Source organism: Vombatus ursinus, unplaced genomic scaffold (genome assembly GCF_900497805.2).
Source record: "Vombatus ursinus unplaced genomic scaffold, bare-nosed wombat genome assembly UNPS02012602.1, whole genome shotgun sequence".
Classification (NCBI taxonomy): Eukaryota; Metazoa; Chordata; class Mammalia; order Diprotodontia; family Vombatidae; genus Vombatus; species Vombatus ursinus.
Window position 1 is genome coordinate 4,382,075 of NW_020952380.1, and position 22,451 is coordinate 4,404,525.

General features: G+C 38.8%; 1 protein-coding gene across 2 annotated transcripts in view; it reads right to left on the minus strand.

Moving 5' to 3' along the window:
• SASH1 (SAM and SH3 domain containing 1) overlaps positions 1–22,451 on the minus strand; it is a 400,079-nt gene that overhangs the window by 73,859 nt on the left and 303,769 nt on the right. For both annotated transcript variants that reach the window (XM_027857970.1, XM_027857973.1), the window contains exons 5-8: positions 20,607–20,647; positions 18,844–18,930; positions 14,929–15,041; positions 8,055–8,156 (exon numbers count right to left, since the gene is read on the minus strand). In XM_027857970.1, the coding sequence (XP_027713771.1) occupies positions 8,055–8,156; positions 14,929–15,041; positions 18,844–18,930; positions 20,607–20,647 (343 nt within the window). The remainder of the gene's footprint in view (positions 1–8,054; positions 8,157–14,928; positions 15,042–18,843; positions 18,931–20,606; positions 20,648–22,451) is intronic.

Genomic DNA, 22,451 nt, shown 5'->3' on the forward strand with positions numbered 1-22,451 from the left:
TAATGCTACAATTCTCATTTGAAAAAAAGGATCCACTCACTAGTACCTTTGGTAGGTTATAGCAAAACCATGGAAAATGTAAACTAAGATCTAAGTAATTAAGAATTTATAATAATTAAACTAAAGATAGAATGAAGACTGGAGTAGAGAGAGCCTTGGGGCAGGATATTGAAGTACTCAAGGCATGAGAGCCTTCACCAGGGTGGCGGCAGAGTCAGAGGAGAAGAGAAGGCATATATATATGAGATTTTATGAAGGTAGAAATGGCAAGATTTGACCAACGATTGCCTATGTGGGGTGAAAGTGAGGAATCAAGAAAGACACAACACCTAAGTTGTAAGCCTGAGTGACTAGGAGATAACAACAGTAATAGGGATATCAGAAAGAAAGAAGGGTTAGGAAGAAATGAAATCAGTTTTGAACTTAAGAAGTGTTTGCTGAATTAATCAATAACATAAAGTACTTTTTGATGATGTTTTCACAGGTATGTGTTAAATAACCTAAAAATACTTAAGGAACATTTATTTGCATTCAAACAACTAAAGTGTTGATTATAAAAATACACTGAAAGTTATATCTGTTCCTTTAAAGCAGTTACAATCAGAACACTACTTGGGAGCATCTTGATAATCCTTATTTAAGCATATCGATTTATTTTAAGGTATATCTTCACAATATTCTGTAATTTGAACTTTGGGGGGGGGAGGGTTAGGCAATTGGAGTTAAATGACTTGCCCAGGGTCACACAGTTAGTAAGTTGGAGTTAAGTGACTTGCCCAGGGTCACACAGCTAGTAAGTGTCAAGTGTTTGGTCTGAGGCCAGATTTAAAGTCAGGTCCTCCTGACTTCAGGGCTGGTGCTCTATCCACTGTGCCACCTAGCTGCCTCGACTAATTTGAACTTTTTACTGAATCAGATTAGCCTTCCTCCCAGGAGTCTGAACTAGTGATGTTTTATTGTAAATCTTTTTTATTGGGGACAAAGTCTAAGAGCTGCTGCTGGGCTTGCACTTGAGACGTTGTCATCGGGATGGATACTAGGAGATTGGAAGAAAAAGGCCCATTATGGACAATCTTGCCCTCATTTTCTTTCTCTAGCCAGGTGTAATTGTTATTAGTTCTAAGTCACTATACACACTCTACGTTATTATTTTTTTTAAATTATGAGTTTACAATATGTTGTATTTTGAGGATCATGGTTAAATGACCCAACACATTGAAAATTATGGACACATTTCATTTGGTTACTTTCACAGTCCTGAGACATGTTACTGGCTAGTATCCGATATATTTATTACTATAAATGCTAAGATCTCAATCTCCTTCACACAAGGGAAGTTAATAAGTCAATAACCCTTTATATTACAGTAACAAAGGCAAGAGTAACTCACTGAACATGTGTAGAAAGACTGGGAAGAGAAGAAACTGGAGCAGTTTATGATGGCCTCTGACAGACTACTATTTGTAACCCAAATTTAACAGAAGGAAAATACTGAATTAGGCCATAGCAAAATAGCACAAGACGTGTTTACAAAACAAAGAAGTATTATATATTCCATATATAGCACAACAGTTGACATTCTATTACTATTATTCTATTATTATCATTCTATTACATATTATTGCTTTTTCTTCTGTGAAATGTGCTAGAGTTGCCAGGGGTGGGGAACCTGTGGCCTTGAGGCCACACGTGGCCTTTTGATTAAGTCCAAGTCTTACAGAACAAATCCTTTTATTAGGGGGGGTTTATTCTGTGAAGTTTGGATTCAGTCAAAGAGTCACACTTGAGGACCTAGAGGGCCACATGTGGCCTTAAGGCCATGAGTTCCCCACCCTTGTAAGACATTGTGGAGCTATGCTCCCAAAGTCACCAACCTGGATACCCTTTGACCTAATGATATAACTACTTGGCCTATACCCCAAAGGCATCAAAGAGGATATATATGTATTTATATAGCAGCTCTCTATTCCTGCAAATGGCAAAGAACTAAAAACTAAAGGAATCTTCCTCAACTGAGGAATGGCTGAACAAATTATGGTATGTGAATGTCATGGAATATTACTCTAAACTTAAAAAAAAGATTTAAAGAGACAGTTTCAAAGGAACTTGAAAAGACATATGAACTGATACATAGTGAAGTGAGCAGAACCAAGAGAATGACATTGTAAAGACAATTTTGAGAGACTTAATTCTGATTAATGCAATGATCAATCCATAATTTGAGAGAACCAATGATGAAACAAGCTATCCACCTCCTGATAATAGAAATGATGGAGTCAAGATGCAGAATTGGACATACTTTTTTTAATATGGCCAACATGGGTGTTTGTTTTGCTTAATCACACATATCTGTTACAAGGATTATATTTTTCTTTTCTTCATTTTCAAATAGGGGAGTGGGGTGGGGAGAAAATAAATGTTTATTAATTTTAAAAGGTAAAATAAAAGTTACTGAAAGGGGAAATTTTGTTTTTAAAGCTTGAGGTCATTCTAAGATACTGGGCAATTCCCAACTTGTTCAAGCCTCAGTTTCCTCATCTGCAAGATAAAGGGGTTGTACTTCCAGCTCTAAATCCTATAAACCTATAGTGAAAATCCTAATTATCTGTCAGGCAAATGTTCCTGGTTATAAGATTTAATATAATTTTTTTACTAAAGAAATGGCAGTAAATAAATAACTTAATAGAAACCTAGTAGCTAAATGAGCACCTGTGTGACATACAGCTATTATTTGTTTTGTTTACAAGTGAGAGAATTCACACTCTGTTTAAGTCTAATAGGAAAACAAGGGAATAACCTTTATCTTCCCCAGGAAGACTAAAACACATTGTAGTTCAGATTTTTTTTTTTAACGGAGAGAAAAGTCAAGATGGTGAGCAGCACAGTGATAAATAAGGCACTGTCTCTAAACTGAAGGTACTTATAGTACTTTGGAGAAGACAACAAGTACAAAAATAGCTGTAATATAAGAAAGATATGATGATAGCCTTAAAACAGGTTAAAAAAAAGAACTATAGTGGTAAAAGATATGCACAACACATTCAACTGCAGGGAAGATAGAAAATTTATTTCATGGAGAAGGTGTCATTTGAGCTAAGTCCTAGAATGATGGATAGGATTCAAATGGGTAGAACTGGGAGTTAGGGCATTTTTTGTGAAGAAAAAAGCATAAACTAAGATAGATAGTTGGGAAAACATGTGGCGTGTTGGAGAATAATTAGAAGCAAATTTGGTTGAAAAGGCGAATGTATAATAGTCATAGAAGATTAGAATGAAAAGGTAAATTCCTGCCAGATCACGAAGGACAAAAATGGCAGGGTGAAGAGTCTGAACTTTACCCAGTGGTGGGTCATTGAAGGTTTCTGGGCAGAAGGGTGACATGAGGAAAGATGTGCTCCAAAGCAATTAATCTGGCAGCATGAAAAATGGAGTAGAGGAGAGGAAGGCTGAGGTTAGCCAGTCAAGAAATATTTATTAAGCACCTACTATGTGCCAGGGACTATGTTAAATGCTGGTAATACAAAGAAAGGTAAAAGACAGTTCCTGCCCTCAAGGAATTCACAGCTTAATGGCAAAATCAACATGGACACAAGACCAGGAGAGGAGATAGTACTAAAAATAAACTGGTTCACAGTAGCAAATGTTACAAAGTTAAAGAAAGGTAAAGACTGAATAAGAAGTCACTGGTGACCATGACACCCCATCCGTAGTGTGTGAGTAGGAGCAAAATTTAGTATGTGATGAACAAGTGGGGACAAAGTGTATATACACTGCCCTATATAGGTAGGTAATGAGGGGAATGAAAGACATACAAGAGTAGCTTTAGGGACAAAAGAGTATAGAGGAAAATATTTTGAATAGGAGAAGACTGGCTGAAAGTGTTTATTGGTAGAGAATTAAGAGCCGGTGTTGAAGGAGAAAATAAGGATGCAAGAGAGCAAGATCTCAGGTGGAGAGTTTAATCTTGGCAAGGAAGAGGGACACTTGAAGGTAAGAAGATGGGAATCAAAGAGTAGATTGCCACTTCAGAGATTCTTAGTGATAGAGAAGGTCTGATTAAAGACAAGGTCCAGATTGTTACAGTGCCAGTGGATGGCTGAAATGGCATTGAAAGGAAGATCCCTGGAGTTCAAAAAGTTGAAAAGTTATGTGCCTCAGATATTAGAAAGATCTTTCCAATAGAAGTTTACAGTGTACACTTGTTACCTGATCCCAAATATTTTATTTTCTAACCAAAACTAAACCAAATGAATATGGCTTTTAAAGTTTACAACAAACAGATCAAGGAAGACAGAATTTCTCAGATTTCTACTAATTAAGTCAGATTCTAACCTCACTTCCCTGAAATCTCAGATGGATGGGTTTGGGCATGTGGGCAGCTGAAAAAGAAAAAGACTCCAAGAAATGCCACTCTCCTTTGAAATACAGTGCCTGAAAACTTGCTAAATTAAAATCCTTAGTCCAGAAAGGCAAGTCCTTTTATATCACTCCTTTTTCTATTGCCCCAAAACTAGCACATTGTCTAGTGTAGAGTAAATGCTCAGTACATATTTACAGAATTAAAATGAGTGAATGACCTTCTACTTGTGTGCTACTAACAACATGATTAAATACCAAAAATTCCCCAAAGAAATCATGTATAACTGAATGGCTGTTGAAAATCATTTGTTATGCCTATTCCATTTTCAAAGAGAATGTGGCATCTAATGGGATTAATGTCAATTCACATCAAAAATAAAGCATAAGGTATCTTAGTCCTCCAGCTATCCAATATGATTTACAGAACAAAAGATAAGCAGTTTTGATGACTTCATCTTTTGAATCTCTCTAAAATAGTGGAAGCCACAATTCAGGATAATGTGGATCTATTGTAGGTTATGTCTTAATGAGTTTAATTACTAGAGGTAACACCAAGTGGACATATTCCATAGGCAGTGGGCCAATAGAACAGGATAGAGATTAGGCACAGATATACAGATTTAGGAGTTTTCTGCACAGATGTGATCATTGAGTCAACATTAGGGGACAGAAGAAGAGAGAGCTTAAAAAGAAGCCTTGGGGGAGATCCACAATTAGGAGATGGGAAATGGAAGATGAATCAGCAAGAGATTGGGAAGAAATAGTCATAGAGGTAGAAAAACCAGAAGAGGGGCAGCTAGGTGGCACAGTGGATAGAGCACTGGCCCTGGACCTGAGTTCACATCTGGCTTCAGACACTTACCAGCTGTGTGACCTGGGCAAGTCACTTAACCCCAATTGCCTAAAAACAAAACAAAACCCCCAAAAACAAAACAAAACAAAAAGGCAGGAAGGAATATCCAAGTAGAGGTCAAAAGTGTCAAAAGCTGTAGAGGTCAAATAGGTAAAGGAGTAAGAAAAAAATTATTAGATTTGGCAGTTGGTTGTTTGGTATTCTGGAAAAGAGCAGTTTTGGTTGACTGGAGGGACGGAAAGCCAGAATGCAAGGGATTGGGAAGTAAAATTTCAAACCACATCTTGCAAGGTAACTCTCAAAATGATGCAGCACATTTTTAAAGAAAGGACCCCATTTGATTCAACAAATATGAATTAAGCACCTGTAGTTTACAGAGTACCATGTGAGGGCTAGGGAAGATACAAAATTTAGACAAAACATATTTTAGCCCTCATAGAATTTACAGTGGAAAAAAGGCAATGTTCCTTACATAGATATTTCAGGTAGGACGATGGGAAAGGTCTGGCCTCTCCAGTTAGGACAATCCTCCTGCTCAAAAGCCTATTCCCCCAGTAAGCCACTCCATTCTGGCCTTAGGGTGATCACTCTTAAATTTGGTCAGTTTCACTTTCCATACTCCTCTGGGGATCTTACCCAGAAACGTGGCTAGGGACAATGGTACGAATGTTAATATGTGCCCTAAAGGTGAGTTCATTATTTCACTGGCCTCTTCATATGTAACTGAACTATTCAAGCCTCTATCTTTTCTAGAGCCATAGTAGCTCTGCATTTTATATCTGAAGATATCACCTTTTACATTTCAAGGTCTATCTTTTAGCCCTGAAAGAACTCCAGTTTTTGCACATATCTCAATGGGCTAACCAATGAGAAGATTATAAGACAACTGAAATAGATGACTACGTCAAAGTCCAATAAAAAGGTTGTAATAATGATGGACAACATTTATATAGTGCTTTAAAGTTTTCAAAGCATTTTACATATGGTTCATCATTTGAAGTATGAAGTGTGATGGGGAAAAGGATATTTTAGGGTAGTTGGAATTGGACAGGTGTCATTTGAGATGGGCTTTAAAAGAAAGGGAGTAGGTGGCACAGTGGATAGAGTGCTGAGCCTAGAGTCAGAAGACTCATCTTTCTAAGTTCAAATCTGACTTCAGACACTTACTAGCTATGTGACCTTGGGCAAGTCACTTCACCCTGTATGCCTTAGTTTCCTCATCTGTAAAACGAGCTGGAGAAGAAAATGGCAAACCATTCCAGCATCTGCCAAGAAAACTCCAAAAGGGGTCACAAAGAGATGAACACAACTGAACAACAGTAATTCAACAACTGACAAGAGGACATTCTAGGCCTACAGAGCAATGTGATCAAAGGCATGGAAAAGTACGTGGTATGTTCAGGCCAGGGAACAATCTAGTTTGGCTCTATTCTTTAGAAGATAGCATCACGTGATAAGGTTTGAAAGTTAAGATAGCGCCTGATGTAGGAGGTCCCTGAACACTGGGTGGCTGAGAAATTTGAACTTTATTAGAGTATAATACAAAAGTTCATAAGAGAGGACCTACCCAACATGCTTTGAAGGCCCTCCTTGCTTTCTCCTGACATTGTGAGGGTACTAATAAAACATTCTGGCCGTCCGCTTGCCATACCTCAAACTTGCCATGCGACTAGCCCATTTTCTCTTCCGATCCTACAATTCTTTAATCACATCTTTTACATCTAGTTCACCTTCTCAGTTCCTCAGTGATCATATGTTGTAGCCTGCTTACACTCACCATGCATCTTGTCATTGCACTCTAAGTGATACTCATCTTTATTTTTTTTGAGACAGTTGTATTTCAAGTCTTGCTGCCGTATTTCAACACTGGTAGAAATTTGAGATTGAAAAAGATGGGTCTTGGCTTTCATTGGAAGCTTGGGGTGAACAAATCCCGAAAGCCCACTACCCTCTTCCTGTTCAACTCTGAATCCAACTTGCGGTCTATCTCAGATATGCATACTGTTGGACAAGCCCTGTAAAGGGTCCTTTCAGATGCACATTGAAATCTGGGCAACAGACATTTTTCACCACTTGGTTTTTCTTGTGTGGATAGAAAGACCAAACACATGCGAGTGGTTACAGGTCTCTTCCTGAAGGCTCTGCAATTTTCCTGGACTTGACGCAGTCAAGATAATATCATCCCCAAAAAGGAGACTCTGGAGGACCTCACCATCCACAGAGCATCCCTTTTCTGTCTGGACTCTATGATGGATATTCTCCAGAAATAACCCCTTTCAACACTGCTTTGATAATAAGCATTGATAATAAATATCTAAAAGGGAGATTTATGTTCACCAAAGATACCACCATTTAAACTGACATTATATAGCACCATGAAGTTGCAAACCATTTACATATATTACCTCATTTGAGCTTCACCACAACTCCCATGAGGCAGGAGATGAGAAAAATTAATTTAAGAAAGATTAACTGATTTGTCTATTGTCACACAGCTAATAAGTGTCAGTGTCAGCATTCAAACTCAGATCTCCCTGATTCTGAGTCCAGCACTCTGTCTTAGTTTCCAACAATCATGAGCTAAATTAATACGTGACGATAGTTCAAGTCTTGCTGCAGGGGGTGGCTAGGTGGTGCAGTAGATAGAGCACTGGGCCTGGAGTCAGGAGGACCTGAGTTCAAATGCAGCCTCAGACCAGACACTTGACACTTACCAGCTGTGTGACCCTGGGCAAGTCACTTAACCCCGATTGCCTCACAAAAAAAAAAAGTCTCGCTGCTGTATAGCTTTCCTTGTCCTGTCAAAAACGATCAAAGTGTTCAAAGAGGTCAGATTACTTACATTACAGTTGGAGGAGCCATCAAAGGACGGATAAGAGCCATCTGGCCAGTCTGCAGGATCCAAGGTGCCTGATTGCCTGTGCTGGGCCTCGTATTCCTTGAGCTGCAATGAAAAGACACTTAAAACAAGGGCCAACCCACCAACCAGTCACAAATTAATTACTTCGGGCCTCCGTTTACATGCCACTGCTGTTTACTAAATAGCAACTGAAGACATGCTTTCTAAAACTGAGAGGAAGATACATCCCCTACACTGTGGAGCATAATTTAAATCAAACTCATAGGGATAAAGACATTTCTGTGTTCTCTGAAAAGTCCTTCATTTTCTTCACCATTATTTTTTGACCTTCAACATCAAAACTTCTCCTTTTCAAGTTCAATAACAAGGCCTGACAAAATCTACAGCAATTCAGAAACAGGCTACGGTCTGGCCTGCGAAGGACTACTGCCCACGCAAGTCACACACACTCCATTTGTAAACAGATGCTGCACAGCATTCCACAGTAATCTGCACAACAAAGATGGAATCCAGAAATATATTTCAAAAATCTTTTTTCTTCCTGGTTTGAACTCCAGGTCACTGGTTCAGTTTATTTGCTAATAAACTTTGAGCATTTTTAGTAGGAAACAATGAGGACAGGAAAGGATGTCACTACACTGCAAAACATGTAGCCCATCTTTCAAGTCATCAAATAGCTCTCTTACGTGATGAGCTTGAAACACAAGGAAAGACCCTGGCAAATTAGGTAAGCGATTTAGCATTAAACGCAAGATCTTTCGGTAGGATATGTCTGCAAAGTTTCATGCATGCTGCCACAGAACAAGAATGGAAACTCAACCCTGCTACTTCACATGAGCATACACAGAAGGCTGCTCTTCTGTTGAAGTCTTCCTCTGATGTGCTACTGGTGTGTGTTAGTGACTTTGGGTTTGAAAAGGTTGTAAGTACAAACTGTAGCAGATCCTACCACAGTTGGGATGCTTTGAGGCAAGCCTAGCAGCAAACTGTTCAGAGGATCAGCCTAGCAAGGTTTGGAGAGGTTTAACAAGCTGGCCATCAGGTGAGGGATTTTTTTTTTTTTGGTAGGGGGGAAGAGGGGGAAGGGGAAAGTGCAAGGGAGGTCCCCAAACTCATAAAAGACTATTTGCTAGAGGTGTGCAAAAATTTCAATCTGTATCAGTACCCACACTGATGGGATAACAGAGTTCTTGAAGTACAGGACGAAGGCACTGAAACAGAAAGAATATGAAATATGGGAACCAAAGGACCTGAACTGCTCTTTCCTGGGCCTCAGTTTCCTAAAAAGTGAGGAGGTTTGACTAGATAACCCCTAATATATCCCTTCCAATTCTCGATCTATGATTCTAGGGGTTGCTTCACTCTTTGTATTCGTATCCCCACGGCTAAGCATAGTGACTTGCACAGATAGATGGTTAATAAATGTTTGGCAGCCAGGTAGGTACATTGGATAGATTGCTAGATGTGGAGTCATGAAGACCCAAGTTCAAATCCAGCCTCGTGTACTTACTAGGCGTGTAATCCTGGACAAGTCACTTAACCTCTCTGGGCCTCAGTTTTCTCAAGTGTTACATGGAGATTATAATAGCACCCACCTCTCAGGGTTGTTGTGAGGACCAAATGAGATAATGTATTTTGCAAACCTTAATACACTATAAAAATGCTATTATTGTTATTAAATGGTGATCTAAAAAAGCACAGAATTTTAAAAAAATATATTATACATGGATTTGTATACACCATGCATCATGTTTTGTTTTGTGAAAGAAAAAACCTTGATAAGATAGCCCCTAAGTTTCGGTAATAGCTTTCTCTACCTTTTGAGGTACTACCTTTATCCCTAAATATCAGTGTTTAAAAGGATAAAGGAATTCCACTATATTTTCTTAAATTAGCAAACATTCTGGGTTGTTTTCCTTCATATTAAATCTACCTCCAGGGCTTTGAAGCAACAGAATAATGATATAGTTGTTTTGCATTTAAAATATAGCTAGTCTGACCTCCTCATTTTTAGGGCTAGAAGCTATGTCTCATATATTTATTTTTAGCTTAGAATCATCTTTGCCTCATAGCATATTAAACTGTCTCACTCTCATCAATTTCTGCAAGTCCTGAAATCCCCACATCCTTCGCGAAGACTTTCTTTTTGTGTGAAAACCTATCCATTCCTACAGTTGCCCACCCTCCTCCTCATTCTATCTTGCCCACTCTCCAGCAGTCTCTTAAAGGCACATCCCCATCATTTCAATAGGACAGAGATACTTCATTATTCACAAATGTAGGTGGTTTCATGCTTTTATTCTATCTACCTGACTTTGTAATTAGGTTTGCCTTAACTTGGAGGCTCCTATAGGGTAGAGTCCAGGTAACTCTATTTGGGCAATGCCTACTTTAATGCCATGTGTAAGTCAGCACTTAACGATACATGTTTCTTAATGATACTGACTTCAAAATAATAATATCATCTTATGGTTGTATAGTACTTTATAGTTTATGAATTTCAGATTCTTTCAATTTATAGAGAACTGGAGTCCAGTGGAGCCTGGAGTCAGACAGTTTTGAGTTCAAATCCTATGTCAAATAATTTACTAGCTCTGACTCTAGGCAAGGTACTTAATCTCAATTTTCTCTGTAAAATGGGGGTAATAATAGCACCTACCTCCCAGGCTTGTTGTAAGGATAAAATGAGATAATCTTTGCAACGAGCTTAGCACAGTACTTGGGACACAGTAGGTGCTAAACAAGGAGTCAGCTAGGTGTCACAGTGGATAGAGCATTAGGTTTGGAATCAGGAAGATTCATCTTCATGAGTTCAAATCAGATACATAGTAGTTGTGTGACCCTGGGCAAGTCACTTAACACCATTTGCCTCAATACCTCATCTGTAAGATGAGCTAGAAAAGAAAATGGCCAATCATTCCAGTATCTTTCCAAAAAAAAAAAAAAACTCCAAAAAGGGTCACAAAAAGTCAGACACAACTCAATAACCACAAAGGTACTATAGAAATGCTTTTTCATTCTCCCTTTCTGAGAAGTTGCTCAATGGACAATTGGCCACACGGAATTATTTTTTTCTCCCCACAGCAAGTCATTAAACTATCTGCTAAAGACATGGAGAAGTTAAAATCTACCATTGACAGAGGCAGTGTGAAGAAGACTTCATAGATCCTTGAAAACTTGAAGCAAATACAATTTATTTAAAATTAATTTGATCTAGTTATAAGTATTTTGGGGGGGGGGAAGGAGGAAAAATTGGGGTTAAGCAACTTGCCCAAGGTCACACAGCTAGTTAAGCGTCTGAGGCTGGACTTGATCTCGGGTCCTCCTGACTCCAGGGCCTGTGCTCTATCCACTGTGCCACCTCGCTTCTCTAACCTATTTTTAATTTTATGAATATAGTGCACTATCTTGTAAAGCAAGTAAGGACAGAAAATTCAAGTTAGAACTTTTTATATTCCAAAATATATAATACTATTTCTTATTTTACTTAAACACATATTCTTATCCCTATCTCATGGCCCAGACACCCTTAGTTTCAGGATTCTGTGGTGATATTTATCATAGTATCATAGGTCTAGAAAGGACCTGAAAGGTTATTGAGTCTTTCCCTATGGATCTCAGAAGGATTGTAGCAAAACTAGTCCAGGTACCTGGCTTCCTGTTTTAGTCTCAAAAACATGGGGAATGGGGGAGAAGTTACATTGTTAGCAATTTCTGGTTGCTATTTTTTTTTTAATGTTTTCCATTATACTTAATCTAAACACTCTCCAGCTGTAACTTAAATCTATTTTTTTTTTTTATTATAACCTCAATGGAGAAAAACTAATTCTATCTGTAAGCTAGGCCCATTTGTGGGCATTTCTAACACTTAAAAACAGATCCCAAGTTGCCAATAAGTCTTTCCCTTCTTAAATAAGATCCTGTTAATTCTCATTGCTTCCTCTCCTATGGTCTCATCTCTGCTCCCCACTTTTAAGTCTTTTTATCACTTAGCCTTTATACTCTAGACCCTTTTTCTGCAATATCGTCCTTCTGTGTTTAAATCTAAATGCTGCGAAATGTCCCGTAAGAGAAAGGATTCAATAATATGTTACTGAGGTAGATTAGTAAGCCATATAAACTGATAATCAAGATGAGTCCAATCCAAAAACATGTATTCACTTTAATAACAATAATAATAGCTAATAACTAGCATTTACATAGCACTTTGAGGTTGGCAAAGTGCTTTACAGATAAAATAATAATAAAAGCAATGGTAATAACAACAATAATAGCTAATGTTTCTATAGTACTTACTATGTGCCAGGCATTGTGCTAAGCACTTTACAATCATCTCATTTGATTGTCTAAACAACCTTGAGGCTCAGATTCTTATAATCTAGCCAAGGGCTTAGATTCTTAAGGTCTGGTCTACTTGCATTAGCGATACAAATGCTTAGATTCCTTAAGAGTCTGCCCAATATGATGGATGTTCTAACAAACCTTATCTTTGGCTGAAAGAAGGCTTGGGTCAAATTCTTTCAGGCAGGACCTGTGTGTTGTGATTTGGGGGTGACAACACCCCTTAGCCTCTGAATCTCAACATTTTGGGGGCCATATGGGGAAGTTGCCTAACCCCAAGTTCTTCTCCAACCAAGATCCTCCTTAGACCCCGCCTCCAGTCACCCCAAACTACTTGGCCACTCCTGGATCCCTCCCACAGTCTTTCTATATATAAGGTCCATCTAGTCTCCATTAAGGTGCTCAGATTCTTAAGATCTGGCCTGCTTGCATTAGTGATACAAAGGCTTAGATTCCTTAAGAGTCTAGCCAATAATGACAGATGTTCTAATAAACCTTGTCTTTGGCTGAAAAACAAAACCAAACCAAAGAAAACAAAACAAAAAAACAACCTTGTGTGGTAGGTTCTATGATTATCCTCCTTTTAGAGGTGAGAAAACTGAGGAAAACAGAGGCAGATTAAGTTTAAGTAACTTGCTCAGGATCACACAGCTACTAAGTGTCTGAGGCTAGATCTGAACTCAGATCTTCTGGATTCCAGGTGAGGCACTTTATCCACTGTGCCACCTAGCTGACCTCTAAGAAATCACTCTGAGAGGCTTTTTGTATTATGCCCATCCTAAAATTAATTTGTTATGTTTTTATATTTTCAGCTAATGGACTTAGTTTGGGGCATACAGTCACTAGAGTAGGGTAGAGTAGAGGCTTTAAAAGTGCTGCAGTAACACTTTCATTAATAATACCTCAATGACCTGAAAGCCTGTGGGAAACTTCCAAAAGTACCCATCTTAGACTGTGTCGTCTATACCCAAACAACAGGCTGAAAGGAGAAATCACCTCGTCAATCATCTAACTGTTCCGTCATCATAATGGCACTTAATGAACTTGTGCCTCAGGACAGCAAATGGGTACTCAGTAGTTTAGAAGTATCCAGCCAATGGAGAAATGAGGGAGGGACCTTGCATTTCTGGATGGGGATATAACCGCTTGCTTTCGCTTCTGTACTGTATGACTACCTGTAGCAGCACACCCACTTCTTGAAAGAATGTATCATAAATGAGCTTGCCTAATCTACCTCAGCAGTCTTTGTCTTTCCTAGAGAAGTTATTTCTAACAAACCCATAGTTATGACATGATAACTCTGATACTGTTGTGATTCAATGATTGTGATAATTGTCTCAAATGAGATAATGTCTGTAAAAACTCTTTGCAAACTATAAAGGACTTATATAAATGCCAGTTGTCGTGGTTGTTATTATTGTTATCTTGAACTATTAACTTTTGTCTCATCAAGGGAATATCTCCATTCCTTCTGTCGATTTGGAACTTTCTGTCATGGCAAACAACTGTACTTTGTGTTCTATGGCTTTGTTTTTTTTTAACCCTCCAAAATGTCCTGTAAACTAAAAAAAGTTGGAGATTTATGTATTGGTTAGCCCAGTATTTGGTTTTTTTTATTTATTTTTTTCATATATGTAAGGCATTGTGCATGGAAATGTCCTCTAAGAAGTTGAAACATGGTTGTAATAGGGACATAGAGAATGGGACTGTAATTTCATCAATTTGTGTTGGTAGGTAGCTGGGTAGCAAAGTAGGTAGAGCATTGGTCTTGGAGTCGGGTAGACCTGCCATGGACACCTATTGTGTTACACTGGTCAAGTCATTTGACCTCTCTTAGCCTTAGTTTCCTCAACCAAAAAATGGAAATAATACCATCTAGCTCATAGCTGTTGTGAGGATCAAATGAAATAAACATTTAAAGTGCTTTGCAAACATTAAAACACTCTATAAATGTTAGCTATTACTATTGTTATTATTACTGTCATTAATATCATAGTAGTTCCCTATACCAGTCGTAATAACTAAGAAAAATAGAATCACTAATGTTTTGTTAAGAATAGTGGTCTTAGGGGCAGCTAGGTGGTGCAGTGGATAGAGCACCAGCCCTGGAGTCAGGACCCAAGTTCAAATCCGACCTCAGACATGTAACACTTATTAGCCGTGTGATCCTGGGCAAGTCACTTAACCCCAACTGCCTCATGTGCCCCCCCCCCAAAAAAGAATAGTGGTCTTGGTTTATCAAATTGCTTACCATCTTAGGGAGTGGGGAAGGAGAGAGAGAATTTGGAATTCAAAATTTTTAAAAAACAAATGTTAAAAATTGTTTTTATGTGAAACTGGGGAAAAAATATTATTCAAAGGAAAGATAAGAATAGTGATCTTGGACACCACCAAAATGGCATCAGAAGACCACCTTGACCAACACAGTCCTACTCCCTTTAACATGCAAAGGTGATTTCAGATAGGGCAAGCCAAGTAACAGGAAGTGTTCCACCATGCATCTCTAATATCTCACCCTGGCAAGGGCTTCCTCAATGGTGATCATCTTTTCTTTTACCATCATCATCAGCTGGATACGTTCTTCATCGCTCATTGTTATCTCACTTGCCACATAACCAACGTCTTCTCCTGGATATAAGAAAAAGGAGAGGAAAAAAAATATATTTGAGATCACAGATTGTCAAAAGACCCCGATATTAATCTCACAGAAGCAACCATATAGAGTGGAGTGGTCTCCCTTTGCATTGGATTAACGGGACAGTAAGGTGGCAGCATTGTGTTACAATTTACTAACAGCACATCACAGCTTGGGAACCAAGTTAAGACAGAAATGAAACAAAAAAGGTTCCTCCAAGCTGTTGGAAGCTTTCCTAAGGGAGGTCCACCAGGATAGTTTCAGACTCAAGGATATAGGGAGCTTTTATCTGCCAGTGGGACGATGCCCCTATATAGTCACTCCCAAATCATAGAAGTATTCCAAAATGGTGTAGGGTTCTCCAGGTTTCTTTTACTTTGATAACCAAAAGACAAATTGTATCACCCAGGAACTGCAGTTAAGTTCTGGCATAATAAAAGAAGGACTCAGTACCAGGGTGAATAGTAGGAGGAAAAAAAAAAAACAAAGCTTCATAAACTGCCAGATTAGGCTACTGAGTTATTTTTTTCAGTGAATATGATTTCTTCATGGGCCAAAAGAAAATAAGAGAAATTACACAGATGAAGCATTTTTTATTCACTAAAAGGTCTGTTTTATAACTATTTAGATGTACACAAACATAAACACACACAAAGTCAGTACAGTGTAATGGCTGGGGGGCTAGACAGGAAATCAGCAGGATTTTGCTTCAAATCTTCCTCCGATAGTTAATAGCTCTCTAACAATAGGGAAGTCATTTAGCTTCTCCAAGTCTCTGTTTCACCATCTGTTAAATGGGGATAATAACACCGATAAGGCCTACCTCACAGGATGGTTATGAGCCTCACCTGAGATGGCGAGGGTGATATGCCTTATGTTCTCCAAAGTAACAACTGGTGTCAAACTCAAATAGAAACATGTCCCTGAAGGCCACATATGGCCTGAGAAAACCACAAATTAACATTATCTGACTTGTATCATATTTTTATTTATTTTGCTAAATGTTTTCCAGTTGCATTTTATTCTGGTTTATTTTGGGCCATATGCAGCCCCAATCTGAAATAACATAAATAGTAGTTATTGTTGACAACATAAAGGCATAAATATGTATATATGTGTGTACATATATATGTATATCATATATACGTGTTCATACATGTATGTATGCATGTGTGTGTGTGTGTGTGTGTGTGTGTGTGTGTGTGTGTGTGTGTATGAAAGGCTCACTGTACAATGGATAGAGAACTGGCCTTGGATTCAGGATAACCTGGATTCAAAAGCTGCTTCTGTGATCTTGGCCAGCTACCCACTTTAACCTTTAACTTCCCAGTGCTCCTAGGCAATTCCTTGAAACTAAGTCACAGAACAGTTACTGATTTTCACTGGTAGAGGGAGCTTCCTTACCAGGAGTCTCCCCACACCAATCAATTATATTCAATTATATTTATTATGTACCTACTATGTGCCAGGTATTATGGTAAGCACTGGTCTGCCTCACTTTCCCACCACCTCCAAAATTTACACACACACACATACACACACACGCACACACACATACACACATACCATTAGCAACTGTAGTTTTTTTGTTTTGTTTTGTTTTGGCTAGGCAATGGGGTTAAGTGACTTGTCCAGGGTCACACAGCTAGTAAGTGTTATGTGTCTGAGGTCAGATTTGAACTCAGGTCCTCCTGACTTCAGGGCCAGTACTCTATTCACTGTGCCACCTAGCTGCCCCCTAGCAGCAGTAGTTTTAGTGGGATAATGCCATATACATATATATCGACAGATACACACATACATACACAAACATAAATGGCATTATCATAAACAAGGTTCTGAACTACAACATGCTAGGTGCTTCCAGCTCAACACTGAAAGCAGCCGGAATTGCAGCTGAAAAGCAAATCCCCTTATTAGGTTACTTGTAAAGAGCTTTCCTACATTGCAAACAGATTCCTGTCATCTTTAACATATTTGCACCATGTTAGCAAGGGCTATACCTTTAAGTCAGCATTGTGGGAAAAGATCCATCTGTGAAAGTGTGCTGGCTTTAACAAACAGACTGGGAATAAGTATGCATTGTTTGTAGTCACTCATCTTTCTCCCCTTGCTCATACATCTTTTACTGATTTCTTATGTCATCAAGATTCTCAGCTATGGCCTGCCCTTGCTGCACAGAGGTAGGGTGAAAGACTTCGATTTTAGACATGTAGGGACAAATTTCAGCCAGAGGTGGTTCTGGATCTGTTCTCCCCTTATGTTTCCTTTCGACATTTCCATTTCACTCTCAGTCAGTACACAGCTACCACCCAAGTGCTTTCTGTTCCCCATCTATCTGAACATAGCGAGGGAATGGTGAATGTGGAACGGTGAAATAACTGACGTTGTTCATTTTACTACTCACTTCACCTCTAGTTGGGGGGAGGGAGGACAGAGAAGAGACGAGGAACTGGGCTGGCTTTGTGGTAGTGGTTGTTTTCATCTATGGGGTCTGGGAAGTTTTTACTATTTATCTATAATGGGGTGCTCAGATCTGAGATCAAGTTTTACTCTTGAATAATTCTAGGCAGGTACTACAAAGAGAAGGCTTAATGGTTCAAGCCTTCCTTCAAGTCTGGAATAAGAATGACTCCTATAAACATAAGCCAACCACAAAAATAATACCATACCAACCACAGTCAATAAATATAGGTGTGCTGGCCCACAATGCTGTTGGTGTGAGTTTTTCTACTTCCCTTCCGTTTATTATAGAAAAAGAAATCTTCTAAGCAGAGAGGTGTACCCAAGGTTCCACGATTCCTACTTGCAAGTGAACACTGTGGGCACATCAACAGTGTGCAGCTTAAATTTTTATATGAGATTAACCAAAGCTGCCCACAAGTCAGCTGTGCTGGATTCTGAAAAGTAGTTTCACGTAGTGCTAGCAAGGCATAACACAACACGGCCAAAATGTAATATTTACTATGGGAACGACAACACGACAAAACAAAGCAAAGAACTGAGGTGGGACTGCCTTCCCAAGGCAGGATGGGAAAATCCCCACAGTGTAAGTTCTCAGAAGTAACAGGCTCCAAGGTATTCCCTTTCTCGGGAAAATGTCAAAAGTGCAGGTGGTCTCATGAACTATCAGGAAAATAGTTGATTGTTTCCTAGGGTAAGCCAATGCTAGGAGAGCATCTAAATATCTAAATCATCAGGAGGAAGCAGTTTATTTCCCTGGAAAAAAGAATGCATTTAGAGTCTGAGGAACAGGATTCAAGTTTTGGTTCTTCTACTTATGACCTATAAATTGACTTCAGATAACTCACTATACCTCTCTTGAAGTAGCTTAGGTGACAAAGCAGATGGAATGCTGGCCTGGAATCAAGAAGACCTGGGCTCAAATGTGGCCTGGGACAGTTACTACCTGTGTGACCATGGGCAAATTGCTTAATCTCTGTTTGCCTCAGTTGCCTGAACTGTAAACTGGGAATAATAATAACACCTACCTCTCCATGTTGTTGTGAGGATCAAGGAGATAATATTTATTAAGTGATTAGCACAGTGTCTGAATTAATTTTCTCTGAATGTTAAGGACTTTTGACCCTTTCTACCCCATTTTCCTTTGCACCAACATTACACAGAGCCCAATTCTTGGAGCAATAATAGTAAATTAAGAAAAGTTTTAACTTATTTTTGTGGGTGCTATACAATGAGCTATACAATTCACAACATCCATTTTAACTTATAGAATAAACCCCTCAGTGTCTGGGAGAGTAGGGGGGAAAAAAAACCCTGTTTATGCAATGATACCTTTGGAAGTCTGCCTCATTATTCCTTTCTGGTTCTTGCGGAAGTTCTGCCAGAAATACTTATTTTTCTTTTTCCAATCTCCTTTTCCTAAAAGGACAAAAAAGTTATAAGCAATAGGTACATGAAAATGAAATGTAGATTCATTATAATTCAAAACTTACCAAGATTATTTTGATTCAACAAAAAGAATGTTGATTCCCCCCACCCCCAATTTTGAGATGAATACTGGTAAATGAATACCCCGCTGTTTAAAGGAAATTAAAATTGTCTGGAAATAAGAAAAGGTCCAGAGATTTAAGTTAGGATACGAGGAGACATTATTTATATTTACTCACACGAATAGACTTTTCCATCTACTTAGAAATTTGTTTAGGTAGCATGTCTAACCACGTCTTGGCTGTGCTGTTTTTTTTTCCTTTCAAATTTGGCTAGAATTATTTAGACTCAACCCTAAATTACAAAAGGAAGGAAAGAATGAAGGAAAAAAGGAAGGAAGGAAGGAAAGAGGGAGGGAGGGAGCAAGGAAGGAAGAGGGGAGAAAAAGAGGGGAGAAAGAGGGAGGAGGAAGGAAAGATGGGGAAAGAAAGGAGGGGAAAGAGAGGTGGGAAAGGGAAGAAGGGAGGAAGAGAAGGGAAGGAAGAGGAAAAACTTTGTTCTGTTTCTCTTTTTCTTCTCTCTTTTATGGTTGATCTGAATGCATGACACCAATGATGAGGTCTCTATTTACTACCATCGTCTACTTGCTAATAAGTAAGTAGGGGGAAAAAGGCACCAGAATATCTCGCACATTTTATGGACCCCCTGAGAAGACCAATCGTTTTCACTGGTTTGTGCTCCTACCTCTCATACATGAGATCTAAGACTGGTTCTTGAGATCTAGGTCTGCGTGGGTTCAAGGAACTTGCTCTCATCTGTACCACAAACAGGGCATGCTCTCATTCTATTTGGAGCACATAACTACTAACTGGAGGGTGGCCAATAGACTGGCTGCTCTGATTCAAAGAGAATGATGTCCTGGGGGAATCATAACATCTAAGAATTGCATCCCCAGAACCCCTGTCCAGTTCTACAAGTTTTGCATTAAAATTTGTGACTTCAGAGTTCAAAAAAAAATCCATTCTCCAAATACGCCATTTTTTAACAGATGAGAAGAAGCCAGTGATCCATACCAGGTATTACTAAGAAAAATGGCAAATAGAAAAGGGAAAATGTGGTGGTAGGAGAGTGGGTTTGAAGCAGCCTATTACTCATTCTAGGGAAAAAAAATAAAAAACAAAAAACGAAAAAAAAATCTTCCACTTGGATGCTGCAGTTACATGGCATGGCCAAAGCAGGAAGGGGGAAGATTTCTGGTCTTGACTTTCCCAGTGCCTCTGTAATCAGTGCACACAATTGCTCCACAAGCTGAGAGATTACAACCTTGCTTTTTTCACAGAATCCAGCCTGGCAATGACATATAACAAACAGGAAACAGACACCAGAGCACCCTCACCAGTCTGCCCCGTCTGCTAGAAAGGGCAAAACACTTGTCTAAATAGAAGACCCTTCTTTCAGTTATAATTCATCTCCTCCCCTGCTCCTTCCAACCAGACTAGGGGAATGAAACTGGAGGTTGCTTGACCAGAGGGTCCATAGATGTTTGGGGTTCTTAAAGGTTTAAGGATGTAACAAGCAACATTGTAACATTTTAAAGCAAAAGGACAACTGCAAGGGAAGCTCCCACAACAGCCCATGCACAAAGCAAACCCCAAAGTGATACTGACCTATGGAGCCTTCTTCTGAATTTGATTTGTGAAGAGGAAGCCTAGGACACACAAAAAAGAAAACAGATCAATTAACGGGGGATCTTTACCCATCGTGAGAAGTAGAGAGTCACATTGGTTAGTTTGCACCATCACCTTTACCCTTTTGAAAGTCATCGCCAAAATACAGTTGTGGCACAAGGTTTCCATGGTCAGTGAATGTTGATTGAGCACCCACTAGGCATAATGCACAATATTAAAGAAGGTGGTTGGGCTAGGTGACCTTGAGAGTCCCTTCCAGTTCTAAGATTTTTGAATAACAATCTGTTAAAAACATAGTTGCTAACTTGAAGACAACTGTCTATTAGAAAAAGGGATCAAATACAAATGGAAATATACGTGAATGCAAACAATAGAAAACTACATCCTGTAAGTATAGGATTGGAGAGATTAAACAATAATTGCTATTGAACTATAGAGATGTACATGTGCTTAAAGTGAAAGCGTAGCAAAACAAAAGAGAGGGAAAACTTGATTATGTCAAAGGAGGAGGGATAAAGGCGGACACAACATAAGGAACCCATTGCTCAAGAACATTGGCCTTCCAGAAACCACAGAAAGGCACAAGAGGTTTTAGAGAGAGAGGTCAAGGGATAAAGAACACAAATCAGAAGACTTCATGGGGGTTTATACCTAAAGATCAAGTTTGTCAACTATCATGGAGCAGCAAGTAGAATTTGAAGGTGTCAGGGTATATGAAAGAAAGCAAATGAAGAAAAAAATGGTGAAAACCATAAAAGATAGCACGTTGAAATAGACACTTAGAGTTAGGACAACCTGAGTTTAAATAATGCCTCAGGTACTAAGTTGTACAACTCTGGGCAGATCACTTATTCCCTCTGTGTCTCAGTTCCCTCATTGAAAAAAGGGGGGTTAGATTTGATGCCCTTTTAAGAGTTATGATCCTACTATGTGATGAGTCCGACTACTTTTTAAGGCCCAAATGCCATTTGTCCAGGAAGACTTTCAGCTCTTACCATATAAAGCAAGGGACTTTCAGCTCTTACCATATAAAGCAAGTTGATGCCCTGCTTTGATAGGCTCAACTGACTCTTGGCTGAGTGCTGGGCACTATTCATGAATGCAATCCCTGAAAGTTAGATGGTACTTTACTCAAAGCATAACAGCAGATGGCATTTCTTTGGAGAATGGGGGGGGGGAAGAGAACTGATTGAATAAAAATTTGAAAGATAACCATGGTAAACTGGAGAAAGAGAATGAGTTAGGAATGGACCCACTAAAGGAACAATTAAAAGGTGAGCATTCTGGGATAACCAGATTTGGAAATACAACTTGTTTATCCTTTTTTATATTGAAATGTACAGAAAATAGAGAAATAAGTTTCTATAGTCTAAATTTTTTGTTCTTTTTCGGGGGAAGCCAGGTGTCAGCATGGATACTCTGAAATGAGGAATGCCTAAGTTTGAATCCTGCCTCAAAGACTTATTAGTTGTGAGACCATAGGAAAGTCGCTACCTCAGAAAGCCTCAGTTTCCTCATACGGAAAATAGGGACAATACTACAAATAGTAGTAGTAATAGCACCTTCTTCATGACTGTTGTGAGGATTAAATGAGATAACATGCAAAGCACCTTCTAAGCCTAGAAGCTATTATTAAAGTCATAATTTTTAATTGTATATTAACTGATATTTAAGTTCACAATAAAAATAGAATTTTTTTAAAGAATACAATTAAATATTATTTTCCCAGCCTGAAGCTATTTGGGATCATTAAAACAAAACAAAATGACCTTAACATTGTAAAAAGCAAATACTGGTATCAGGAAGTTGCTGGGAAGCAGCTTT